The 12,327-nt window shown below is 41.1% G+C and overlaps 1 protein-coding gene across 1 annotated transcript in view; it reads right to left on the bottom strand.

Annotated features, from left to right (window-relative positions):
* LOC140366953 (voltage-dependent N-type calcium channel subunit alpha-1B-like) overlaps positions 1 to 12,327 on the bottom strand; it is a 197,768-nt gene that overhangs the window by 62,975 nt on the left and 122,466 nt on the right. Inside the window, exons 20-24 of the mRNA XM_072453216.1 lie at positions 7,442 to 7,828; positions 6,970 to 7,113; positions 6,128 to 6,303; positions 4,546 to 4,675; positions 1,796 to 1,925 (exon numbers count right to left, since the gene is read on the bottom strand). Coding sequence (XP_072309317.1) covers positions 1,796 to 1,925; positions 4,546 to 4,675; positions 6,128 to 6,303; positions 6,970 to 7,113; positions 7,442 to 7,828 — 967 coding nt within the window. The remainder of the gene's footprint in view (positions 1 to 1,795; positions 1,926 to 4,545; positions 4,676 to 6,127; positions 6,304 to 6,969; positions 7,114 to 7,441; positions 7,829 to 12,327) is intronic.

Raw genomic sequence — 12,327 nt, 5'->3', positions numbered from 1 at the left:
TAACCATAACCATAACCATAACCATAACCATAACCATAACCATAACCATAACCACAACCATAACCATAACCACAACCATAACCATAACCACAACCATAACCATAACCACAACCATAACCATAACCACAACCATAACCATAACCATAACCACAACCTTAACCACAACCTTAACCACAACCATAACCACGACCACAACCATAACCATAACCATAACCACAACCTTAACCACAACTATAACCACGACCACAAGCACAACCACAACCACAACCATAACCATAACCATAACCATAACCACAACCATAACCATAACCACAACCATAACCATAACCACGACCACAAGCACAAGCACAACCATAACCATAACCACAACCACATCCACATCCACAACCATAACCATAACCATAACCACAACCACAACCACGACCATAACCACGACCACAAGCACAACCACATCCACAACCATAACCATAACCACGACCATAACCATAACCATAACCATAACCACAACCATAACCATAACCACGACCATAACCACAATCACAACCACAACCACGATCATAACCACGACCACAAGCAGAAGCACAACCACAACCACAACCACGACCATAACCACAACCACAACCATAACCACAACCATAACCATAACCATAACCACAACCATAACCATAACCATAACCATAACCACAACCATAACCATAACCACAACCATAACCATAACCATAACCACAACCATAACCATAACCACAACCATAACCATAACCACAACCATAACCATAACCACAACCATAACCATAACCATAACCACAACCATAACCACAACCATAACCATAACCACAACCATAACCATAACCATAACCATAACCACAACCATAACCATAACCACAACCATAACCATAACCATAACCACAACCTTAACCACAACTATAACCACGACCATAACCACGACCACAAGCACAACCACAACCATAACCATAACCATAACCATAACCATAACCATAACCACAACCATAACCATAACCACAACCATAACCATAACCATAACCACAACCTTAACCACAACTATAACCACGACCATAACCACGACCACAAGCACAAGCACAACCACAACCACAACCTTACGCTGCTAAAATCTATTGTCTATAAATCTGTTAATTTGCCAGAATAGTCCAAAGTGAGTGTGGTGTGGAGCTGGGTTGGGGAAGCGTTGTTGTCATGGAGATGTCTTTGCTTTGCCTGGAATGTTCTGCATTATCCGCATGATCATTTCCTCAGTTTCTGGTGTTTTTAATGGCTGAAAATCACCTTGCATTATTACTGTGAGCAGGATCACGTCTCCACAGACCTGACTTGTAACTTGGCCTGGCTTCTTTTTTTGTTTCGTTTCGTTTAATGCCATAATGTGTGGGACATTCCAGGAAAAATAATGTCCATGGAGACAAGCAAGTGGTGAACCCTCCACCAGAGAACGTACACAGTGACAAATATGACAACATTGAAGTGTCCCCGCCCTTTTCTAATTCAAAATGATAATGGATCTCAGTATTTCAGTTTTCACACATTATTTCAAGTGCCAAACTTTATGAACAATTTGTACACATATAACAAACAATAACAGCTGTATGATGAAAGCAACTCACATTTCTGCCATAACGAAACAAATCAAAACTAATCCAGACAACTCAAATCAAAAACTGTAATTCCATCAGTTTCATCTTGTATGATGTGTCTTTTTACATATATTTGATAACGACTGAAGTGTTGTATAAATGTGTATAAGCAGGGTGTCTTCACTCACATTGTTGCGTGGCGCGTTGGCCTGCACTGGGTCCTCTGCTGCCAGGGCGATGCTGCTCATGGTGATGACCAGCAGAATGCACATCTCGAAGTAGCGCAGATTGACCACGTAGTGACACAGCCTCCGCACGCTGCAGGAACACAGGGACACAAGGGGACAGGGGTCAGGCCAGGTCCCAGAGAGCAGCCCCTGACCACGCAAGACTGTGGACTGTGCAAGACATCTGCATTTTATAAACCAATTCTGTCACATGTCACATTTAGGGCGGAGCCATATCATGTCTTTGGTGGTATAACATAGGAATGGCATGAAATTTGGGGAAATATTGTAATTTTATGCACACTGCAGCTGATTTTCCTCTCAGTTATGAGCAGAGATCGTGGGTAATTGTTAAACATCAACTGTGGCGTTTCTGAGGTTCTGTGGTTAAAACTCTAGATATGACATGAAAGCAGAACTTATATCTATAAATCAAATAGTCTGAAACAAGTTGGTACAAATAGTAAAAGCCAACATTATGCAGCCTTAGGTATATGTCAATTACGGATGTCATGATTATTAGGTTAATCAATCATTGTGATTACCGGTATTCAGGTCACAATACAATCTTCAGAACCAAAAAAGAATAATTGTGACGATTTTAGAAGCAAAATTAAGCATTTTGAGTTCAATCTAGTGCCAAAATGTATACTTAAATGTAAACAACTTTCTTTTACCTGTTAGGGTTAGCTGTTTTCGTCAGCTGTTTTTGTCATATTTAACTTTATTTTGTCTCAATAATCGTGAATAATTGTTCAATCGTGCTGTTTTTTCTCAAAATAATCGTAATCCTATTTCGTGACATCCCTAATGTCAATATGTAATTAAATGATGTTATTTCTCTTTTACAATGTGATTAGAAATGTATCTTAAATGGCTTTTACAGTGATTCCTCTGTAAAAGGACAGGGCTGTGGCCCCTGGTTGCAGGGTCCACGGCATCGGCTTTCCATAGAAACGAGCCCACAGTCTGTATAAATTAGCACATTGCAGTTGTGTTTGGCATGTGCTGTTAATTTGTGCAAAGGCAACTGTGACTGCAGTTCTGTAATATTACTGCGAGTACCGTGGCACTAAAATGTTTATGTGAAGCAGTTTTATGTTCAGGTTCATGTGAAAGTTGGTCCAAAAAAGGTACAGAAGCTGATTTAAAGTCTAAAGTGCATTAATCAGAAGAAATAGAGGCAGGTTCATGTTTAAGTGCCATAGACGATTGCATTTATCATATACGCCATGATTGGGCTGAAATAATAGGGCCTTAATAATTAAGCATATTATTTTTTCTATTGTAATGGTCACTGTAAAATACAATGTCTAAACTTTGCAAGCGGGTGCATTGACTATTATGCCTGTGGGATTAAATGTATAATAAAATGGGTCGTGAGCAACATGTTGACTTTAATAGATCCCCTGATAAAACCTTGACATCCTCAAATAAAAGTCTAGCCCCACCACTGACTGGTTCCTTTAACTCTGACATCATCTGAATTAAGGATCAGGGATAACAATGACTATTGTAGTGAGCCTTTAGTGCATCTACGCATTATGTTCTCCAATCTGTGCTCACTGTGCAGGTATTTTACACCATCAAAGTGGAAGAAAACACTGCCTGTATTGCATGGTCTGTCAATCACAAGTCAAACAGACACTAGACAACGTGACTTTAAGTGGAACGACGGGCTTTGCGATCGCCCTGTTGACCTGTTACCGTTACAATCAAACAGTGAGTGCAAATCGGTTGTGCAGCCCCGCCCTATCGATGAAGTGCATTCACCGATGCACAAACGCTCAGATTGTGACGGTATCTGACCATCAGCCTCTTTGGAGTCCCGTCCCCTAGATCAGTCCCACTGCAGTTTAGTATGGATTTATCTTTCAGGTTGAGAGGATAAATAGTGTAATCTCACCTACTGTCTCTTTTGAGCAGTAAACACTTCTCTGCCCACCTACGGTAAGCCTTAATCTTGAGAAGTTATTTTAGGTTAGCTCTTATTTGTTGATGGGGAAAGTAGCATTTTTCTCCATCACAAAAGAATTGTACAGTCTTGTACCGGAATTGTCCTGCATTTGAGGCTTGAGTGCAACAAAAATAATTCTGTTTTCACTTTCCCCCCATCCCCGCCCACATTCTTCTACCTAGTTTTGATTATATGAGAATTTAAGCGTGATCTCAGATTCTATAGGGTTAAAATGTTCAGTAGCCAGTCTTCATAAATGAAAATCTGCTTTTTGAGTTGGTGTAAATCGGTCCAGTCCAGTATCAACCAGGCGGTTGTATAGAGATCTACTTATGTTGTAGTTTAATACGACTAATTGTTCTTTTCTCCTTTCAGAAATCGCAGCTTGAAGGCGTTTTTATCTTCTCAAAACGAGAAACGCAGAAAAGAAGTTTGCAAGGTTAATGCTCAAAAAAAAATCACAGTGAAGCTAACAAACATTAGCATGCTAACAGCGCATTTCCTGCTTCACGTAGAATGAAATGCTGTACAAATGCAGACGGCAAAACATTCCCATATTTCATTTCAACCCTAAGAACTGCTTTTATCATATATCTGTACTCAATAAAAACAGATTTCACCTATTTAAAAAAGCAGGTACTGCCCCTTTAAAGTCACTTCTAGAGCGGGTCAAGATAGAAAGCCCTTTAAAAGTCGTCCTTTTCCCTGATCACACCTGTCCAACTTGAGTTTGCGCTGCTTTGGGGTTACGTACGGGTTGGTGGTCCCGAACACAAACATGGAGCTGTACGGCAGGATCTCGCGCGGCCCGTTGGCGGCGTCCTCGTCCTCCAGCTCCTTCTTCTCGTCGCTCAGCTGAAACGCGTCACAGTCGATGTTGTTCACTGCAGAACACAGAAGAGTCACAAGGCAACGGAACGAAGGGGGATTAGAGTCAATGTACATCAGAACAGTGGAGTTAGAAAGTAGCCTGTAGATGTCTCTCCCTCCTGTCATCAATGTCACTGTCAGCCAATCACAGCTGGAATTATGTGCATCTCATCTCTTAAAGGACACATATTATGCATCATTTGATTGTTATTGGTCTTTAAACATGCTCTTGAGTAACGTACACATGGCTTTATATCAGTCAAGCGTTTCTCACGTCAAGTATTGTGTTAAACCGCCATCTACAGGCTGCAGAGGTGATGACATAAGAGAGATACACAAACCTAGCTTTCCCCCAACATACTACTGTAAGCACGCAGTTTTAACAAATGCGATTTGACAACAGAAACGCTCAGAACGAGTCTTGCAATGATTTATGGATTTAAAAACAGCACAGGAGAAATTGGAGCTCTGGCCATGATGTCACAAAATATGGAAGTGTTTTCTGAGGCTCAGAGGGAGAGGACTTTAAAACAGGATTATCAAACAAGTGTGAATAAAGCTAATGGGCTTGTATGGGAAGGGAAGGAAGTGATGTAAACGCGTAAGCAAGATTACATTAGTCAGATATGCTTTTTTGTCTCAAGAGGGAACTGTCACAAGAGTAAATTTGACCTCAGAAAGGAGTGAAGTAGGTAGTGAACACAACGGGGGGAAACCCACTCTTTTTTTAACCATGGGACAAACTGACAAAACATAAATGCTAGAGATCTAGCATAGAGCTAGAGGAGGAAAGAGCGAACTTATCACTCAACAAATGGTACTTTTGGTATTAACAGTTTTGAGAGTAAGAATGTGTTTTATATTCTATTTGTGGAGGGATAGAACTGTTTTTGGTCTTCCCAAATGCTCATTCACTAGACCACTTAACAGACACTATATAAACTATATGGTGCATGTACTGCATTTTATTCCATAACACAAAATGTACATTCTCTTACTGCTTCTTCCCACACACGTCTGAAATTCAGTGTATTCTGAAAAAAAACGTATTTACTCAGTTTTAATCTATTCTTTTGGTAGTTCTTTTGGTTCTTTTGGTTTGCAACACCTAAACAGTTTGTCTTCCATAAACAGTTTGTAGCAGTCTAAACGTATTGCTCACTTACCTAACACATTCCCAGCATCCAAATTGTTCACTGTGATGAGTTTCTAAGTGCTTTTCACAACTTACTTGCTAGTGTTTGTTAGCACTCCCAAGTTTTTGGAGAATGAATTACTCTATAATTAGATGCAGAACAGACTTAGTGGTCTCATTTGACACTAGCAACTGCTTTTACAACATATTTACTGGAGCAACTTCACAGGTGCACGCTCTTTAATGAGTTCATACCTGTACATTATAACTACCCAAAACATTTCTCCGATATTACACTATGGGTTATGTTATTTGACCACGGCGCACTCACTGGGTATGATAGTTGTCTCCCCGGGCGGTGCAGTGATCGTAACTGGGATGCGGACTGCGTTGCCGGCCCTGGTGGAGTTCCTGCGGTTGTCCTCGTCCTCCTGCTTGTCTCCCAGGCTGGGGCTGCTGTGCGGGGCCTGCTCGGAGCTGGAGGCCTGGTCCTGGTCCTCCGTGTCCCTGTGCGACAGAGCAAGAGATCACGTCACGGCGTCATTACCCTCTGTCTCCGGGCCCCAGTGTGACAAACGTCTACCAGAGACGAGAGCCGCATGAAGACACCAGCGACACAATCTGTCCCGTGGTGACACCTTGAGCAGTTTAATGATGATGAATACAAGCTCAACATTATACACAGCTGCATATCCAATCTCAATTATTGATTTTTGTGTGACTAAAGGGGTTATTTTTGTATCAGTAACGAGTGAGCTGATAATTACTCTTTTCCTCTGCAACAACACTGTATGTCAATGTAACAGGACTCGTTATTTCACTGTGAGTCGCAACAGCAGCGGGGATCGATCCAAGCCCGCGATCACAGTTTTCGGAAGTAAACAGGAACGGGATGAAGAAGTAGAGATGGGGCTTGGCAGTCTCGTCCTCTCTCTTTTTACAAAACACATGAGGAAATATGCCCACGCAAGTAGTTTTTAGGATGTATATAGTGCTGATATCAACGTGGCACTTTTTATTCATTATTCACATTTATTCTTTGTATTTTGGCCTAATTCTAACGCAATAACGTACTACTAAAGCAATTACTTTTTGGGGAGGTGTAATGGGAAACTATAGCTATAACTTTTTTGAAGGAACTTCAAACACTACCCTCCACACTGCCCTCCTCACCTTAGTCCGTTAGTGCCATCTTTCTTCTCTCCCTCCATCGTGGATTGTGCTCTCATCATCCTGGAGCTCCGAGCCCTCCGGTCCTCATTCCCATTTCCTTCTCTGGAGCCATTAGCCAGGGTCCCATTGCCCTCTTTTGTGGACCTGATGTGAGCACAGCGTGGTTAGTGTTGGCAGTCGAACAGGTAAATGCATTTGGCTTTTGTACTCTGAAATGTGACTATTGCAAACCACTAGTCTTTTCAGAGTACATTATTCTGTGGTGGCAAGATGAACCACCTCCAACTTAACGTGACCAAGACCAAGGAACTGGTGGTGGAACTGAGGAGAACCAAATCTTCTGTGATGCTCACCTCCATCTAGAGGGTCAGGGTGGACGTGAACCTCCATCCAGTATATTATATATGATTTCCCTTTTCCTCAAAATTGCTGATCTCTACCAGTGACCAGAAGAATCAATGTCAAAACTCACCTGCGCGAGTGATGCGTCCTCCTGTGTCCCCCCGTCTCCTCTGTCCCGTCCTCTGGAGACCCACCGTGATGGTGGTGATGTCTGTGTTTCGTCCTGTCCCCGTTTCTGTGATGATGATGATGCTTCCTGTGGTAGTTTTCGTCCCCCAGCTCGTCTCGCCCCGCCTCCGAGCTCCTCCTGGACCCGCTCCTCCCGTCCACCACTAAGGGGCGGTCCAGATGAGTCTTCATGTCGGGGTGCAAGTGTATGGACGACAGGCGTCTCCGCTCCTCTGAGTCGATCTCGTTGAACAGGGTCTCGCTGCTGGACCTCAGGTTGTGTCTCCTCATCTGGTTGGTCGTCTGTTCCCAGATGGACATGGACTTAGCCGTCCTCTGGGACTCTTTACTGCACAGCCACATCCGGAAGACAATGTTAGCGACAGAAATGGCAGCCTGTTGAAAACTACTTTAGCTTTTAGCCGTTATTTGTTTGGTCTGTTTATTTCAATCAACTTAGCAAAAGGATGTCATGGTTTGGAGCAGCCTCTCGTTCAGTTTCTACCAAACAGTACAGTGAGTGTTTGCCAGAATATCCAGACAACGCTATTCTTATTTACCCTTTATTTATCCAAGATAGTCCATATACCTTCTTCTGGGGGTCCTGATTAACGTTTTCTATAGTCTGTGGTGTATATTTACATGAAACATTCTACCACAGGTGTTTAGAATGTAAATCTTAAAAAAAAAAAAAAAAATGCACTTAAGCTACTGCTAATTAACGCTGCAACAATTATTGTCAACTAATTGTGAATAGTCGCCCCCCCAAAAAATATAATTCAAATATGGCCGTGGCCGCAGCGCGGTCAAATGGCCCAGCAGTTTCAGGAACCGCGGCACTGCAATATAGCCTCATGGCTAACCCTAACCCTAACCCTAACATTAACCTTAACCTCAACCTTAACCTTAACCGTAACCCTGACCCTAACCTTAACCCGGCGCGGTCTAAAACGGCGCGGTCAAATAGCGCAGCAGTTTCAGGAGCCGCGGCACAAAATAACATGGCAGTTTTGGCCGCGCGCCGCGGCTCTGTAGACACTCCCTTCAAATATAGTCATATTTTGAATAGTAATAGTAATCTGGACTATACGGAATCGGAAACCCATACAAATATAGCCTTTTATAACAAATACTGTAACATTATTAAAATTTCAAAAAGAATAAACTATTTCTGGTTTTCATCAATAATGCACTTTCTTTGTAAACATGATCTGTCTAGAACCCTTCTGTTACCGTATGTCAACCTTTATTTACAATAGAAACAATAATTTGAATAGTTGATTAATCAAATACTAAAATCATTGTTAGTTGCAGCCCTATAACTAATACATGCAGCATGTAATTCTGAGGCCAGGGCACAAACCATCTTGTTCAATTGTGCCACTTCATTTCAAAACAATAGAAATCCCTGCAATAAATAATGTCATTAGGGGGTATTAAATGACTAAACATCGCCAAAAAGACTAGAATACTCCAACGTTTTGATTGAACCGCACGTGCATCTCATGAAGGGCATTAACACTATTTTAGAATCATGGTCTTTTCCATCAGTATCCCTCTGTGTCGATTGGTTGTCACAGTCTTATTTAGTAAATGCATCAACGCACTGTAAGATAACCAATGCACTTCACGATTTTCCACACTCTGCCGACGCTATCAACTCTGCCGATCATCCGGGCGAGGCGCAGTTCGACGCTAATGAGCCTATTGTTGTCGACTGCCTCTGATTGGTTTACCCCTTGCCTAAACACGAGAAGGACCAGACCGGTGTGCCAGGCTAGACTGGAGAGACAAATGAGCTGTACCATTTGATAGAAACAAGGCTAGAAACACATGAGATAACCCCCAATTTACACCAGAGCAGTGACAGCGCGACAGCCGGCAGCAAACGCAAAGGAAACGCTGTTAATATTACTTGGTCGGACAGTCTACACCACCGATTTTACACGTGCGTCCAACAGGTGTAATTCAAACGAGGTTGGAGTTCTAGTTTTTCAGCGTGGATGGAGCGTCTTCAGCAGGAACACATGCTGCCGACTGACTTTTTAAAATAAAGCTCATCTTAACGCATAAACAACAAGCAACGCATCGTGGCCTCAGGGAGTTACTTGTGACGGACTAAGAACGGTTTATTGTCAAATTGGAGAAATACAAAATATTTTATGGTCAGACAGCTACAAGGACATTTTAAAGTGCACATGACTTTTTTTTGTTTTTATGAATTTATAGTTTTGATATAATTTGGTGAAATAATAAATAATAGAGAAATCAAGTATCAATTTGTGAAGAAAAGTTGAAAAATATGTTGAAAATGGCAAGAAGTAACCTAACCAACCAATCAAAAACTGGACGGACATTATAATGGTCATTCGAAAAATGTAGATTATATTCAGGCTAGATTTGAAAATTGACAAATTTGTGGGACTTTGGATAAAATAGGACAGATACGCCGAACTATAACTTATATCAACTTTGTGTCATGTTTTATGTTGTTTTATGTTCAATTGTGTTTTTGTTGTTAAAAAAGAAATAAAAATGATTTGTTTTTTCAAAATGTTTTCAGTTGTATCTCTAAAATTTAAAAGACAAAGTTTTATAAAACAGATTTAAGTTATGTGAAGTTTTAAAAATATATTATTCTTTAAATGGAAGGAAGTAGAGCATCTCACTGGGAGAGTTTGGCACATGCAACAAATACATTTCTGACCATTAAAATATAAATTCAAACTAAATAAAGGTGTTTTCATATGGATGAATTAGTCAAATAATAATGTATGTGTTCTTCAAAAATCACAAACCTAAAAATTTGCCCAAAATTGGGATAAAAGTTTAGAATATTTTCTTTTTTCATCAGAACATAGAACAACAAAAACAGAGCAACAACAACAGAATAATAATGTCATAAAAATATATAATTTAAACAAATAAAACATAAGAATCCTAACCGCATTTTAGTAAAATTAGTAGTCCCACCTGTCATGAGCACTTTAAGAAACTTTGACGGTAAGTAGTACTTGTGTGTAACCATCTTATTAACGTTTCTATAGTTTTAAAACCTACTTTATCCGACCAACATTTAATACGTAAGCAATATAAATCAGTTTGGTGTCTAAATGATGAGAAAACACAGAGACAAGCGTTGTGGCTGTGACACCTCTGGTGTAAAACAATGCTTTTAAATCGATAAAAGTGCATGCGGCTTTTACGTTACGTGTCACTGTAGCTCCAGGTGTAAATTCGGGGTAACACTTAATATAATAAGTGAACCTATGAAGCATATAGATCAATAACCAGACAGTTGCTTCCATGGTAAAGCTGCACTTACCATGATCTAATGCTGACATACATGTTATTATTCAACGAGCAACATGATATTTCTGTGCGCAGCAGTTAGCGCCACAGGAGCATGCTGCCACGAGCATTCCTGGCGCGTAACTTTCAGTTCCTTAAGATAATTGCAGGAGAAATATCACCAAAAATATCGGCAGCATGCACAGAGTTGAGCATGCCAGCCATTTTGGGTTCAGATGAGGCTGCTGCGTAATGACCATCATTTTCATTGTAATCTGACGAAGTGAGCGGCCGTCGAGCTGCTTTTCCCAGTGGGACGTGAAATGATGGAAAGTTCCCTGGAAAGGCAGCTGCTACATACTGTCTCCAGCCCAGACAGTATGAGGAACGACACGTGGATACAGAGCCCTCGGCGAACACTGGGACCACGATCAAGTCTGCAGAGGTCTGGGGACTCGGAGAGTGTGTGACCCAACAGACTAGTGCTGAGATTCATGGACTAAACTAGGGGTAAACCAGGGCTAAACCAGGACTAAACCAGGACTAAACCTGGACTAAACCAGGACTAAACCAGGACTAAATCAGGGCTAAACCAGGACTAAACCAGGACTAAACCAGGGCTTAACCAGGGCTTAACCAGGGCTAAATCAGGACTAAACCAGGACTAAACCAGGGCTAAACCAGGGCAAAACCAGGACTAAACCAGGGCTTAACCAGGACTAAACCAGGACTAAACCTGGACTAAACCAGGGCTAAACCAGGGCTTAACCAGGGCTTAACCAGGGCTAAATCAGGACTAAACCAGGACTAAACCAGGGCTAAACCAGGGCAAAACCAGGACTAAACCAGGGCTTAACCAGGACTAAACCAGGACTAAACCAGGACTAAACCAGGGCTAAACCAGAACTAAACCAGGGCTTAACCAGGACTAAACCAGGACTAAACCAGGACTAAACCAGGGCTAAACCAGGGCTAAACCAGGGCTAAACCAGGACTAAACCAGGGCTAAACCAGGGCTAAACCAGGGCTTAACCAGGACTAAACCAGGACTAAACCAGGGCTAAACCAGGGCTAAACAAGGACTAAACCAGGACTAAACCAGGGCTAAACCAGGACTAAACCAGGACTAAACCAGGACTAAACCAGGACTAAACCAGGGCTAAACCAGGTCTGTCAGGGATTCAGAGATTTTTGTACCACTAGAAACATCCTGATTAAAGGTGCATTATGTAACTTTTCAGTTTTTTGTCAGAGCGTTCACCACTCACTTGTGTGTAATAATAACATACAAACAATAATATGAGTGAAATAATATTTTACTCATATTGTTTTGATAGTTTGAAGAGGCTTACTGATTTGCAGAGGTGATATGAATAATTCATGTTATAGTCTACAAACAAATTTGATATAAAAGTGCTTGAAAAGTTATATTTTCTTTTCTTTCTTTTTTTTATCAATAATGCACTTTATTTTTCTTTTGTTTTTTCAATTTATTTTTTTTAAACATACAGCAACAAAAACGTACATAAAACAAACTAACCTAGGTAAAAATAAATA

This window comes from Eucyclogobius newberryi, unplaced genomic scaffold, assembly GCF_026437365.1.
Source record: "Eucyclogobius newberryi isolate DKJ021-1_F unplaced genomic scaffold, fEucNew1.0.hap1 SCAF_2, whole genome shotgun sequence".
In the NCBI taxonomy this organism is placed as follows: Eukaryota; Metazoa; Chordata; class Actinopteri; order Gobiiformes; family Gobiidae; genus Eucyclogobius; species Eucyclogobius newberryi.
This window is presented reverse-complemented; position numbering and strand designations above follow the sequence as displayed.